The sequence below is a fragment of the Orycteropus afer genome, unplaced genomic scaffold (genome assembly GCF_000298275.1).
Source record: "Orycteropus afer afer isolate SDZICR_OR568_19922 unplaced genomic scaffold, OryAfe1.0 scaffold00368, whole genome shotgun sequence".
NCBI lineage: Eukaryota > Metazoa > Chordata > Mammalia > Tubulidentata > Orycteropodidae > Orycteropus > Orycteropus afer.
In genome coordinates this window covers 1,491,166-1,506,722 of record NW_006921955.1, presented here as the reverse complement: position 1 = coordinate 1,506,722, position 15,557 = coordinate 1,491,166, and the positions used below count along the sequence as shown (strand labels likewise).

Genomic DNA, 15,557 nt, shown 5'->3' with positions numbered 1-15,557 from the left:
GGCGCGGGATCGGGCAGTGTTTCGTTCTGCTGTGCATGGGGTCGCTATGAGTCGGAAACGACTCGACGGCACTTAACAACAACAACAACAACAACATAGTAGAGGTGACAAGGGACAAGGTTGTAGTCACTTCTTGGTCACAGCCAGCTACTCAGAGTGACCGAGTAGTTGAACCTGTGGCCTTGGGACCATAGTCGAAAGGGACATCAAGCTCAATTGGCATAACATACTACATAAAACATTGTTCCACCTCCTACTTTAGTAAGTAGCGACTGGGATCTTAAAAGCATGCAAGCAGCCATCTAGATACAACAATTGGTCTCTCCTCATCCAGAGCAAAGCGGAAAGAAGTAAACCAAAAATTCATGGAAACAGTTTGTCGTAGTGACTCGTACACCATGCGTTCTGCAGCCTATATGACTATGAGACCAGAAGAACTAGATTGTGCCCGGCTACCACTATCAACCACTTGGAGAGGGGTCTATGTAGGAGATCCTTGATAGAGAGGGAGAACAATGTGGAACAAAACTCAAAATCATTTGGAGGAAAAAAAAAGGGGGGGGTACCAGGTTTGCTGGTCTGATAGAGCCTAGTGGAACAACTGAGACTATGGCCCCTAGCTGCCCTTCAGGTCTGGAATTGAACTCATACCTGTGGCTTCCAGCCAAGCAAAAGATAGGCATATGAATTGAACATTTACTTGAGGTAGATACACTCCTTGGAGAGAACAATCAGGGGAGAAAGAAGGGCTGTTTATGCACAGGGAGACAGCTCAAGGGACAGGAGTGCAAGGAGGGATGGACACAGGGAAGAAGTAACTATCGGGAGGAAGTAGGAGGGAAAAAAAAGAAAAAAAAAAATTAACAATTCTGTGATAAATATATATTTTGCTCATTAGAATTATTCCTGAGACAAAAATCCCAAAAAGTACAATCCCTGGGTGAAACAAAAATATTTTTAAAGCTCCCAATATATATTGCTGAATTTCTTTCCAAAGAGTTTTTAAAATTAATATGCCATCTCGCTGTAGTTTTGCCAATTCTGAATAATATATAGATGTAGGAATTATGTTTGTTTAAACTTTAACTTACTATTCAATGTCTGTTTATTTTTAGATTGGTCCTGTACTCTAAGGTAACATGAAGGAATATATGCTCATACTATTCTTGGCTTTGTGCTCTGCCAAACCCTTCTTTAGCCCATCATACATGACATTAAAGAATATGATGCTGAAGGATATGGAAGATTCAGATGAAGATGATGATGACGATGACAATGATAACTCTCTTTTTCCAACAAGAGAAACAGTTAATCCCTTTTTTCCATTTGATATATTTCCAACATGTCCTTTTGGATGTCAATGCTACTCGAGAGTTGTTCACTGTTCTGATCTAGGTAAGAACATAAATCCACTTTGCTTTGAAGAATAATGTTAACCTGACAAAATTAAAAAGATGTGAAAAGTCCTCACTGAAATTTCAAAATAATCTTATTGATCATAAGACTTTCATTTAGATTTTTAGGTGCAAAGTATAGTAAAACCCAAAGTACATACAAGTTTATTTTGAAAACCTAGAAAATTAGAGGACAAGAATGGGGATTTTACGTATAGAACATTCATTACTCTTCCTGAAATGTATCAAAACGATTTACGTCAATTTCCTTCAGCTAGAATGGCCATCTGTCTGTTTCAGTTAATGATGGGAGTAGTGGAAAAGGTACTTTCTAAATTCTGCTATAACAAAATAACTTGTTTGTCCAGAACAATGAAATGAGTCACAGAGAGTGTGTGAAATCTCTAATCTAAAAATGATAAAAATGGTACTTTACTTGTCTAGAATGATTTAAGTGTAGAATTATTGAGAAGGAGCTGAACTAAACTATCGTCTAAAGTCTTTTTAAAATTTATAAATATCTGCTTTGTAGGTTTACTCTTACAGGATTAAACAATAGGATCACCTAACATTTTGAAAATTGAGTATTTTCTCTTTTTAATAATTCCAGTGAAGAAATGTACAAGCAGAACAATGCTCTCCTTACAGAGGGGATATTATGGCAATGCACTTCAGAAGTGACTATAATTGGCTATTTTCAAAAGAAAGGAGGGCTGACATATATTTGCTGTGGGGTAACAACATCTGGTAAATATAACCCCCATTCTGGGGGCTGATGCCTTCTCAGTGGTGCTTCATGCATCCATATGGACAGAAGGTGTCTCTAAAAGCTTTTAGGACTAGTTTTTTTCTGCCACAGCATTTTATGACAGTCAGAAGTCATAAGACATCAACAAAGTGTGCAATTATGTGAGAAAACAAGTGAGGTAAACAAAAAGCATTTAGAAAAAGAAGAGGTTATTAGAAGGTAATATCACTGGGAAAGTCTTAATGGAATAGATAGGATAAAAATATATGTATCTGTTTTTACACAGTTGGATGTAAACAGAGTTGGTTCTAAGTAATACTGTGAAAAGGAGACTTTTGTCTTTATTATAAACTATTCCCATGTGCTTGCCTTCATAATTTGTGGCTTATACCAAAAGCATCTGCTTTCCACTTAAAGCCACTGCAGGACACATTACAAAGCACCACTGCTTCAATACACAACTGTCATCTAAGAACTGAGAAAAACCAAACTGCCTCATGACAGCTATGGAAAAGAATGCTTAAGTTACACAGTCTTCTAAATATTTAGCTTTAAAAAAATACCTCCTAGAAATTCACCTAAGAATATCTATAATATTATGATGACACATCACCATCAGCAGCAATAACCATGGATGATAAAAATAAAAAATTTTCAATGATCTGGATACTTTTCACTCTTTTTCATTTAGGAAATGAGATTCTTTCCAGAGCTTCAATTTTTAATGAGGGATAGGGTGGGGGTAGGTTTCTCAAAATCTGTGTCAACAGAAGAATCCTTTCTGCACAACCTCTTGCTTCCTCTAACACCTTCCAGATCATTTTCTGAAATTAAAATAATCTCCTATGCTCATAAAGATGACAAAACTATTCTAAAAAACAAATAAAACTGCCCCTCCATCTTGCTAACTCTCCAAATTACCTCTACTTTCTATTCATAATCAAACTGCTAAGAGGTGTCAATTTTATAGCCTGTAGAGTAGAATGTTGATATTCAGTGTATTTAGTTACTGAATTCTTCAATATGGGACTATTAAATATATTAAGATATAGCTTTTCCAGAAGTAAGAATGCCACCACCAAAAGTGTACTAATGTCTGCAACTTACTTTAAAATAGATTTTAAAAAAAAGAGAGTAATTGATGGATGGACAGAGTTAGTACATAAAATGTTGATATTAAAAAAAGAAGTAGTAGAAATATGGGTTTTCTCTACAAAATTCCTTAAAATTTCTGTATGTTTGAACATTTTCAAAATAAAATGCTATGAATAAAGAAAGCCCTATGCTCACCAAGCCTAATTTTGTATGACATGACTGACAATAAGTAGAGAGTGGGTATATTCAGTCTACTGTTTCACCACTAGGTAAAGTGAAAAAAGTTAAGAAAGAAATATACCACACATAGCTCCTAATAATGTTCTGCTCATTTTTATTTTTCAATCTAAGAGGAGAAAAAGTTTGTATCTTTTATCATTTAATTAATATTTATTGACTTTTTACACAAAGTTAAGTATGTAGCTGTATTTTATTGAGATGACAGAAAAAAACATTAAGTTGATTCTGACTCATAGTGACCCATAGGACTGAGTACAACTGCCTTACAGGGTTTCCAAGGCAGTAAATCTTAACAGAAATAGACTGTCATATCTTTCTCCACGGAGTGGCTGGTGGGTTTGAACTGCCAATCTACAGCTTAGCAGCCAAAGGCTTTTAATCACTGCACTACTACCAGGGCTCCTTGATGACAGAAAAGAATATTATACTGTACCTGCAAAGAGGGTTGGTGACAAAAAAGTATGCCCATACAAACTGTGGTGTATGGCTGGAAAATAATTGTTAGTCAGGTCACTTTACCTTTATACTGATGATGGATGATTAGAAATAGATGTTATTGAAGAGTTTTGTATATATAAGTTTATGTAAATCAAATAATTTATAACTAATTAGAGGAGCTCACTACTGAAAGGAAGTAAGCAATAAAATTTTTGATGATGTCCATGAAAATAAGCTATCTTACCTATCTTCCACTTGCAACTTTGTACATTTCAGGCTTCTTAAAATGATTAAGACCGACTTTCTTCAATGTGGGACTACAACAGCCGTATCTTTAAAAGAAGGTTACAATTCCTCAGACAAAAGTGAATCACCAGAAGCTGTGCCACAGCTGTTGATAACTTCCTCACAATGTCATTTGACGCCCCAATTTACTTCCATTTAATTTTATTTTAGGAGGCTTCATGGTATATCATTTAAGTGCTTGGCTGGTAACGTAAGGGGTGGCAGTTCAAACCCACCCAGTAGTCCACAGTAGAAAAAACTGGCAATGTGCTTCCATAAAGGTTACAGCCCAGAAAACTCTATGGAGCAGTTCTACTCTGTCACATGGGCTCAAGTCTTAGTTATTGAGTGCTGATATAACAGAAATACTACAAGTTGGTGGCTTTAACAAAGAAAAATTTATTTTCTCAGTTTAGGAAGTTGGAATCAGGGTGCTAGTTCTAGGCAAAGGCTGTCTCTCTCTGTTGGCTCTAAAGAAAGTCCTTGTCTCATCTAGTTTCTGTTCCTGGGTGATCTTCATCTCTCTCCCCCCATCTCTGCTTGCTAGTTTGCTTTTAATCTCTTTTATATCCCAAGATAGACTGACTCAAGAGATACCCTAGACTAATCGTATCTCATTAACATAAAATAGACAACCAATTCCCAAATGGGATTACAATCAGAGGCACAGAGTTTAGGATTTACAACGCATATTTTCTGAAACAGTTCAATCCACAACAGTCATTATGAGTCAAAATTGACTCAATGGCACATAACCACAACAACACAATTTCACCTTGGAAAAGGTGAACAGTGACAGCGAGACCCAGCTAGACAGTTGAGCAGATGAATCATCCTTATAAAAGCACTTACATTACCTGAAAAGGTCTTTGTTGTTGTTGTTGTTGTTATGTGTCGTCGAGTCGTACCCGACTCATCGCAACCCCTCCTTGGGTTTCCAAGGTGGTATCACTACGGAAGTAGATTCCTTCCGAGGTGTGGCTGGTGGGTTTGAACTGCCAGCTTTCTGGTTAGCAGTCAAGTGCCTTAGGCACTACACTACCAGAGCTCCTGAAAAGGTCTTTAGGCCTTCCCAAAAAGAATATTTTTATCATGGGTTACAATGTTAAATCCTTTGTTACTTAATGATAACCATACATTTTAAAAAACAAAAAAGTATTATTTTAACCATACTGATAATCTCATCTTTAGCATAATTTTCTAATGTATGATATGTTTGTTTATTTCTCAGGTTTGACCTCAGTCCCAAGCAACATTCCATTTGATACTCGAATGGTAGATCTTCAAAACAATAAAATCAAGGAAATAAAAGAAAATGATTTTAAAGGACTTACTTCACTTTATGTAAGAATATTATGTTCTTATTTTTACATATTTAAGATAATAATCTATATCACTGCTGATATGATTAATTGTATTGTGTTATTGTAAACCAGTCTTACTTTTCTGTGTATGAAGAATAAATACCAGTTATTCAACAGTATTCTAGTTAACAAAAAATTATAGATTTAATTTAACTGATGCTTGTCAAATAATAGGTGAAAGGCAGAGGGTTAAGTGTTTAAGTAAATGGTCCCTAAATGAGGTTACAGTCTACTTAAATAATAACAGTCACTATACCTTAAAATGAAGGCTCTCTGGAGACACAGTGGATAAAGTGCTTGGCTGCTTCAAACCCACCAGCCATTTAATGGGAGAAAGATGTGGCAGACTGCTTCCATAAAGATTACAGCCTTGGAAATCCTATGGGACAGTTCTATTGAGTCCTATAGGGTTGCTACAAGCTGGAATCGACTTGATGGCAGTGGGTATTGGGTTATACATTAAAATGAAAACAAATAAAATTATATACATGAACTCATCAGCATAGAAGGAATCCTGGTGGTACAATTGTTAAGCGTTTGGCTACTAACCAAAGGTTGGCAGTCCTAACACAACTTGTTATGTTGTCGTTATGTCATCAAGTCAGACCCAACTCATAGTGACCCCGCCTTGGGTTTCCGAGGAAGTATCACTATGGAAGTAGATTGCCCAACCTTCCTTCAGAGGAGAGGCTGGTGGGTTTGAACTGCCAGCCTTCTGGGTAGCAGTCAAGCGCCTTAGGCACTAGGCTACCAGAGCTCCTCCTAACACAATGAGTGACTATGATAGAAAAGACCTTACGATCTGCTCCCACAAAGATTACAGCCTAAAAAACACTGTGGGGCAGTTCTACTCTGTCACATTGGGTCACTATGAGTAGAAGTCTACTTGATGACATGTTACAACAACACATTAGAGTAGAGTGTAGAAAATCTTTACCTGAATCCAATGTCTTTTAGGACATCACAAATCTCTAACAGTAGCACATGAAATATATATTATTAGTTAATACATATTTCTATGGTTTCCTTTCTAGGCCTTCAGAGATGAAAAAGCATTTTCTTCCTTACTATTTTTATGAATATCGTTTTAAATTTCGAAGATGTAAAATGTGAAAGATTCTTTTTAACATTCTGAGCTTTCTAGATTATGGCTAAGAACACTTCTAGTTTAATTTGAAGTTCGGTTTGGAGGACAGCCTAATAGACTACAACAGTACTGGAGGTGTCATCTTTCACCTGGAGCTTGCTCCCACCTTGCTGTATTTAGGGTAGAACAGCTTCTTTCCTGTATTTTGCTGGATAGTAAGCCAATTGGCTCTTCCGGACTATGTTCCACATTCTTATGCTGAATTACAAAAAACAACATAAAGTTACATTATAGGACTTAATGAAGATAGAAAATATCACAACTGTATTAAGCCTGGTCTTGTTCCTGTATCTGAGAGGTGTAATGCTGAGGTGCTAGTTTACACCTGCCTCAAGATAACCATTCAGAGCAATGCAGTGGAACCCTGGGGCACTTCTAAGCAGGGAGGGGAAAGTGACTCCTCAGTTCTGCTATACAAACCAATCCTTGTCTGTTTCACATGGCTGGATGAACAAGGACACTGATGTTTTATTGAGGGTCAATCATGTACTATACATATTGAAGGATGCTCTTTATTTATGTTCTTCTTATTAATCCTCACAAGTCTGTATGGCAAAGAGCAGAGCCCAAGTTTTTCCTACTGTACTATCATTATATACAGTGCTCTGTGGGATCTTCCTTATTTCTTCCCCTTGAAATGTATATTCAGAATGCTTTGATTTGCTAAGCCTTCTCCCAAAATACAGTTTTGATATATTAAAAAATAAATTAATTAAAAGAGCATATATTTTGTAACTGAGGCATCACTTACATATCAAGACAATCATCATCAGTAATATAATGGATTCCACCAAAGATCCAACGGTGCACTCCACTAACTTTAGAGAAGAGAAACTTTTGGACATATAGCTTATGAATACTTCAATAATTTCCTCAATTCATATTCAGCTTATATAAAGACAAGATTAATAACTAATGGCATATTTAATACAGAAGCATAAAATGCCTTAAATTTAATTTGTTATACAATTACTTCATTAAAATGTTAGGTGTGTTTCAGAGATGTTTCAGGGATGTAGTCCACAGGTACTCTCATTATTCACTAAGAAATGAGAATCTAAAAAGTGTCAGGAGCTATCTTAGACCTCCTAAACTTAAACTGTGTTTAAGAGTGAAGGTTTTGGAGTCAGGCAGACCTGGGCTCAAATCTCTGCTCTACCAAATATGTAACACTGGGCAAGTGGCATAACCTCCTTAAGCTTTACCTTCCGCAGGTGTGAAAGGAGTATAATACTAGTATTTAATTCATAGAATGATTACTAAGATGAAATGAGCTAATAATACATAGGGTTCTTCATACAGAATAGGCAAGCACTCAATTGTTAACTGTTATTACCACTAGCTTCATGGTAGCAAACTGAATCATAATGTACTAATTTACAGCACATTTTTAAGAGCATTTTTTAAAACATATGCTTTATATTTTAATTTAGTTGATATTTTGTCATTTTCAAAACATTTACTTAGTTGTACTATTACCATATATGGTATATATTTTTAAAGAGAACAAATTGCTTTTTCATATATTCTATAAATTCTCTAAATTATGTTTTAGATGATTGTATGACATTCTGGTTCTTACAAAATGAATAATACAGCAATAAAGAATGTGTCAGATCATTCAAAACACACACACAACCAAAAATTCACATTTTACTTCCAACCTATTATTATAGCCACATTTGTTATAAAGAATTATTGCTCTACTTTTGAAAGGTTATACTTTTCTCATCTTCTGTCTTTATATATAACCACATTGTTTGTTGAATTTGTAGCTCTGTGATTTCTACTTTTCCAATTTTCATGTAAAACCCAACACTGAAAGTACAGTTAACTAGAGACACTCTGCCAACCCAACATACTGGGCAGCATTTAATAGTGCTAAATAAAAACTCTTCCTCTACATTGTACTACTTATCTTTCCTTTTATGGAGCTCCAACAACTTCATGCCTAAACCAGAGGAAAAAGAACAAGTAAAATAAACCATACTCATCATAGTTGGATCTTTACTAAGGCATGCATTTACTTTGGGGCTCCTGGCAGGAAAGCTTGATTCACAGAAAAAACAAAGGACTTAGGGGCAGAGGGACGGAGTCTGATACTTGTAGGGGGTGATAGGCAAGTCACTATTCTTCTCGGTGCCTGTTTCCTCATAACTAAAATGATTGCAATAATTTCTGCTATCAAATGAAGGTTCACAAATAACTTTGTGATCTATCAAGTTGTCAAATTCCCTCCCTCCCCTTATTTTTCAGTATCACTCACTCCCAGAGAGTCAGTTCCAACTCACAGTAACACCCACTGGGTATGTGAGGCTCTAATCTTTGTGGAAGTAGATCTCACCACCTTTCTTTTGTAGAACAGCTGGTGGGTTTGAACCACTGACCTTCTGTTTAACAGCCAACTGTCTAGTCCACTATGCCAACAGAACTCATTATTTTTCAGTATACAAAGAAAATTAATTGACACTACACATTAAGAAAGAAGTAAATTTTATTAGGCTTACCAGACTGAGGTGCTTATTTTTATCAGTAGTGATATGTCTAAAGAGAGAAGTAAAGGGCCTAGAATGAAATAAGTAAACATAATAAAAAGGTCCTAAAGAATGCATAGCAATTTTCCGTCATCTTTGTCCCACACAGAAAATTCTTTCTACAAACTCCAACAATAAGAAAAGGGCTGAACTATGTCCATTTTGCAATGGAAATAGTTATTAGGGTAACCAATTTGTTCCAGTTTGTCCAAACTTTCCCAATTTTAGTACTGAAATTTCCATATCCCAAAAATCTCTCAGTTCCAGAAGACTGAGATTGTTGGCCACTCAAATAGCCACACACCCTTGAAAATGTCATAAAGGACTTGCGTGTAGAGAAAGCACAGTCACTATGATAGCAAGTTCTTCTATTCTCTGGGGTTATATTCTTTCTGAAAGGCACTATCATTTACACTGAGAAACAGCAACATAACTGAGGAGGGGTTGAGTCATTCTTCAGATCTACCCGAGGGATCTGAAAACATGTCCTAACACAGAGGCAATTTTCTAAGTACTCCCTCCCCTACACAGGTCTTTATTGTGGGAGAAATGGTAAATATTAGCAGGCATGAAAGAAGTGCAGTTTTAAAAGTAGATAAAATCATGCAAAAATGTATTTGGTGTGCATTAAATATAAATCTGCACATAGACTTTCAGATAAGATTGGGCATTTCACAATTGGGAAAGAGGAGATTAGAAATGAAGTTGAAAACTTAGCCACTTATTAGCTACTGGAAGATAAGTAAAATTGAAAACGAACATTTCAAACATAAGAACATACTCAAACATAAGAGAGATTTTAAAAAAAGTGTTTTATGTAAGCCAAAGGCACAAGATAAGTCACTGAACCTTTGCACACTGTCCCAACTCAGTATTAAATATGGTTTTAACTTGGATTGCATTGGAAAACTATTTATACGGTTGATCAAATACATGAATGACACATTGCATTGATTTCTATGTTTGACTGATTAATTATTGTAGAATGTAGATAAATCAAATATACTTCCTGATATTGTTTAACTGTCTATGTTTTATCTAGGGTCTGATTCTGAATAACAACAAGCTAACAAAGATTCACCCAAAAGCCTTTCTAACCACAAAGAAGCTGCGAAGGCTGTATTTGTCCCACAATCAGTTAGGTGAAATACCACTTAACCTACCCAAATCCTTAGCAGAACTCAGAATTCATGATAATAAAGTTAAGAAAATACAAAAGGACACATTCAAAGGAATGAATGCTTTACATGTTCTGGGTAAGTTTTTCAAAAGAATGGGCATCTTGAAATTACAAGCAATATCCAAATGTAAATAAATTTATCATCATTATTAACAAATCTTAACAGTGATAATATCCAAAACAGATTTTTTTAATCTATTAATCCTTACTTAGAGTAGTCATTTAAAAATAAGGGGCAATATCAAACAAAATTTGTAGTATTTAAAGAAAATATGACTTTTGTAACACACATACACATCTCCTTTGAAACATTTAAAACACCTAGTGTGGTGTCTATTTTCTGATTGGACTCTATTTGATAAAAATCTATGTTATTCTAATTTAATTTAAAGACAGTATATTTAATGGATTCTATAAACTACTCAAATATAATATAAAACACTATATATTATTTGGAATATAAAACTAACTTTTGGCTAGATCTAAGATTATATCTTTAAGATTATTAATTGAAGGAATTTTATGTGTTATACATTAAATCCTAGCCTATTTTATTTACATTAGCTATTGAAAATTCCCAATATTTCCATTCATTTGGTCATTTATTCACTCAAAAAAGTGCCTCACGTTTACCAAATAGCCTCATTTACTGAAATTTCCTCAAAGTCAGATTTCTGTTAATTAAATCATAACTTCCAACTGACTTACCTATTTTTAAAAAATTTCTTGTCCTTGTGTGCTGTTGAGTCAATGCTTACACACAGTGACCCTATATGACTGACTAGAACTGCCCCATAAGATCTCCTTTGCTTTGTGCCGTCCAGTCGTACCCAACCCATAGCAACCTCTCCTTGGGTTTCTGAGGTGGTATCATTACAGATGTAGATTGCCCAACCTTCCTTCTGAGGAGTGGCTGGTGATTTTGAACTGCCAGCTTTCTGGTTTGCAGTCAAGTACCTTAGGCATTACGCTACCAGAGCTTCTAAGATCTCCTTTAGGTAGCAAATAGATAAAATTTACACTGGAAAACACAAACATTTCGAATTATATAAAAGATGATTTTTTTTTTCCTGATGCAATATTACTATAATGAAACTTTATCATGTTCATGGCTGGAGTTATTGATTTAGTAATTCAAAACAAAATAGTGAGTATGTTCTGTATTCCAGCTTATGTAACAAGAAGCATTCTTTGCCTGAGGCTGGCAGAAAGGGGAGAAGACAGACACAGAAAAAAATATACTGAATGAGAATGAGGCCCGAATGATAAAGTTCACATCAATCACATTTTTTCACAATGTGTACCTCTGCATTGTAAGTGTCCTTCACATATGATATATATATACACACATATATGCTAAATTATGTAATTTCTCCCACAGAAATGAGTGCAAATCCTCTTGATAATAATGGCATAGAGCCAGGGTCATTTGAAGGAGTGACAGTGTACCATATCAGAATTGCAGAAGCAAAACTAACCTCAATCCCAAAAGGTTTGTATTTACTTATTTAATATAGAATATTTAAAAAAATGCCATTTTGAAATGAATATTAAATGTAATGTTTTAAACTATACAATATATACATTGTCAAAACTTCCATGCAATTAGAAATCCATTTTACTATTAAAGGAGCTCTGCTGATATAGTGGGTAAAGCATGCAGCTGCTAACCAAAAAGTCTGAGGTTCGAACACAACAGCTACTCCTTGGGAGAAAGATAAAGCAGTTTGTTTCAATAAACGTTTACAGTCTCGGAAAGCCTAAGGAGCCAGTTCTACTCTGCCTATAGGGTTGCTATGAGTTGGAATTGACTCTATGGCAGTGGGATGTGTTTTACATCTGGCCAGTGTAGTATGGAAATTAGCATTTTCTTATGGAAACATAAAATGCTTCATTTTTTAACAGTATTAAGCCAGAATGTTTTTCTCTAGAGTGAACAAATATTAAGAAATGAACTTCTCTTCATTCTGTTTCCTGACATCTGTTCATCTATACTGTGAAGTTCTTGTTAAATCCCCTGCTGCCTTAACCAATGCACTACCAGAGCTCCTTGAAGTACTTACTAGAGGTAGAAAATTCCATAAAAAAGAAAGCAGAGAAGATGGACAGGGGACAGAGAACCAGCCTCTTAAGTACAACAGCAGTGGCTAGGTTAAGTCTGGGAGGACAGATGGGGGGGTGCAAATACCATGAGAGGCATGTCTCTTGAGGTAAGGCTCTCTGTACCCCAGGTTCTTCTCAGAGCTGCAGTGATGAATTATTAGCCACTACACAGAAAAGTCTAGAGACGTGTCTGGCAGTAAGTGCCCTCTCATGATATAATCATTACCAAAATAAGAATTATACTCTATTATAGCTTCATGTGACCTGATGCTGGCACCTCAAACTAAAATGTTTCTTAAATTTGCTATACGACCAGTTTTGGGCCCATTACTTCCAATAAGTGTGATGATTAAATGGATAGTATAGCCTTCCATGGAAGCCATGCTCTCCTTTTCCCTGACAAGGACTTGAGCTTTCTCTCCCTGTCTGCTTTGATGACCATCTAGATCTGAAATAAATAAGTATATATAAAAATGTTCTTCAAGATTTCATTGATAATCAGAAGCCAGTAATGTTTTTGTCATTTATTCATGACAATGTTAAGGCTGACTGCCTAAATGTTATAATCCAACCAATAATATTTGATTAATAACATTTCATTTTCAAACAGCTCTGTCTTTGAGTATCCAGGAGTGATAGCAGCAACTTCACCATTACTTCTTTACTACTTACCCCATCCAAAAGATTAACCAAAACATGTAACTTAAAAAACAAAGCAAAACTGATATTAGTAATCAATCTTTTACTTAGGAGATAAATCATCTAAAGAGTGAAGATATGATTGTTTTATCGAGGATAAAACATTTTAATTCAGAATCTCTCCCTCTCTCTCTCTCTCACACACACAAATATCCCCTTTTTAAAGGAGATGGTTGTTATCCTGCAAGAAACATGAAATGTTTTATTCACCTTTCCATCTGTAGAACCACAACAAAAACTCCCTTTCATATGGCAGCAACAGATAGAGGGAAAAGGAAAGGATAGAGTGAAGAAAGATGCAGACCAGAAAACAAGGGCACTATGCCACCAGAGCTCCCCAAAACAAATAATAGTTTAGCTTTAATAATTAAAAAATGTCTGCCTTGAGGATTATGCTCTTTTTTAAGAACTATGTGTATGGGATTATACTGATAATAACTTGTAAGATTAGGGGACAGTGAGTTTATGTTAAGGAGGGAGGTAGAACTCAGAAAAAACAAAACCAAACCAAACTCACTGCTGTGGAGTTGGATCTGACTCACAGTGACCCCTCCTTGGGTTTTTGAGGTGGTATCACTACAGAAGTAGATCGCCTCGATCTTCCTTCCAAGGAGTGGCTGGTGGCTCTGAACTGCCAGCCTTCTGGTTAGGATTCAAATGCTTTAGGCACTATGCCACCAGAGCTCCCTAGAATTCAGGAAAGGAGAGTGAAAATGGTTGGACAAGTCAAAGAATTTAATCAATGTCACTAAATACTACATACAGAAACTACTGAATTGGTGTATGTTTTGTTGTACAGATTCTCAACAACAACAACAAAATAAATAAAATTTAGAAAAAAAAAAAAAAAAAAAAAACACCTAGAGTCAAGTTCATGAACTGCTATACCAGAATTAACAATGGACTGGCTTTTTTTGTTATATGCATTGATAATCCTTTCTGAGATGCATTGTCAGTTCATTGGTAGAATTCTTACCTCCCATGCAAGAGACTCTGGCTCACTTCACGGCCAATGCACCTTATATGCAGTTACCACCAATCTGTCAGGGGAAGCTTGCAAGTTGCTATGATGCTTAATAGGTTTCAGGGAACCTTCCAAACTAAGATACACTAGGAAAGAGGCTTAATGACGCACATCCAAAAATCAGAATAAAAAAGACATATGGATCATAACAGTCTGTTGTACACGAGGTAGCCATGAGTCAGAAATCAGCTCGACAACAGCTAACAACTAACAAAGAAGACTTGATAATTGGAAAATATGACCTTGGTAATAGAAACGATGCTGGAGATCATATAATAGAATTTTGCAATACCAACGACTTACTCATTGCAAATATCATTTTTCAACAACATAAATTGTGGCTATAAGTGTGGATAATGTCAAATGGAATGTACTGGAATAAAATCAACTACATCTGTGGAAAGAGACAATTGGAGAAGCTCAATTCCGACAGTCAAAACAAGGCCAGAGGGAGATCTGGCAAGATGGGGACTAGGCAGAAAGACTGCACAGACCCTCTTCAACAAAGAAAAGGGAAACCAATTAACACAGATACAGAAGATAATTCTGGACTCCTGAGCCTTGAAGGGAAGGATATACAAGCGGACTAAACCACAATTAGCAGAAGAATTTGCAAGAAAACACCAAAAAAGGAGACAGACAGAGTTGCAGTCTGGCAGCGATGCTGAGAGCACTGAGAGCTTGAAGATTCCTGAGTGGTGATAGGACCTAAGAATTAACCTAAAAATCACCCTGCTAGCCAGGGACTGCATGGAGGATTGTGCACAGTGGCTGGGGAACAAATGGAGAAGGTGAAGAGAAAGGTGGGCTGAGCTGTGGACTTTCACTGGTCGGAGAGCACTGCCATTTTGAAGGTTTAAAAAGCGGCTTGACTATTTTGGATATTAAAAGAGACAGCACTCTTCGCAGATTCCTGGGGCTCAAGAACACATTCTGCTTTCCAGCAACGCCAAGGACATTTGGGAACTGCAAGACTGACAAGGCACGACATTTCTCGTTATTCTTGGTGAACGGAGGTGCGGCCATCCTCCACTCCCACCTACCTTCTGGGCCCACAGGAACTACAACATAGTCTGTGTGCTCAGACAGAGCCTGGGTGCCCTGCCCTGTCCTCCACCGATTTTTTTTTTCCCCTTTTTTATTTTTATTTTTTCTTTTTCGCTTTCTTTTTTCTGGTGATTAGTTTGCTTCTATTTGTCTGTTTTAAAACAACTAATATTATTAATACTTTTGTCCTTTTTATTATTATTCTTAATCTTCTCCTACCACATCCTAGTTTTCAGCATTTTTTCTTTTCCCTGTGCCT

At 36.1% G+C, this 15,557-nt stretch overlaps 2 protein-coding genes across 2 annotated transcripts in view; one reads left to right on the top strand and one right to left on the bottom strand.

Annotated features, from left to right (window-relative positions):
• LOC103207414 (centromere protein P) overlaps window positions 1-15,557 on the bottom strand; it is a 617,074-nt gene that overhangs the window by 312,600 nt on the left and 288,917 nt on the right. The gene's annotated exons all lie outside the window — the stretch shown is intronic.
• The window catches only part of ASPN (asporin), a 23,614-nt gene continuing 9,196 nt past the window's right edge, over window positions 1,140-15,557 (top strand). Inside the window, exons 1-4 of the mRNA XM_007953008.2 lie at window positions 1,140-1,395; window positions 5,432-5,544; window positions 10,288-10,501; window positions 11,807-11,917. Coding sequence (XP_007951199.1) covers window positions 1,140-1,395; window positions 5,432-5,544; window positions 10,288-10,501; window positions 11,807-11,917 — 694 coding nt within the window. The remainder of the gene's footprint in view (window positions 1,396-5,431; window positions 5,545-10,287; window positions 10,502-11,806; window positions 11,918-15,557) is intronic.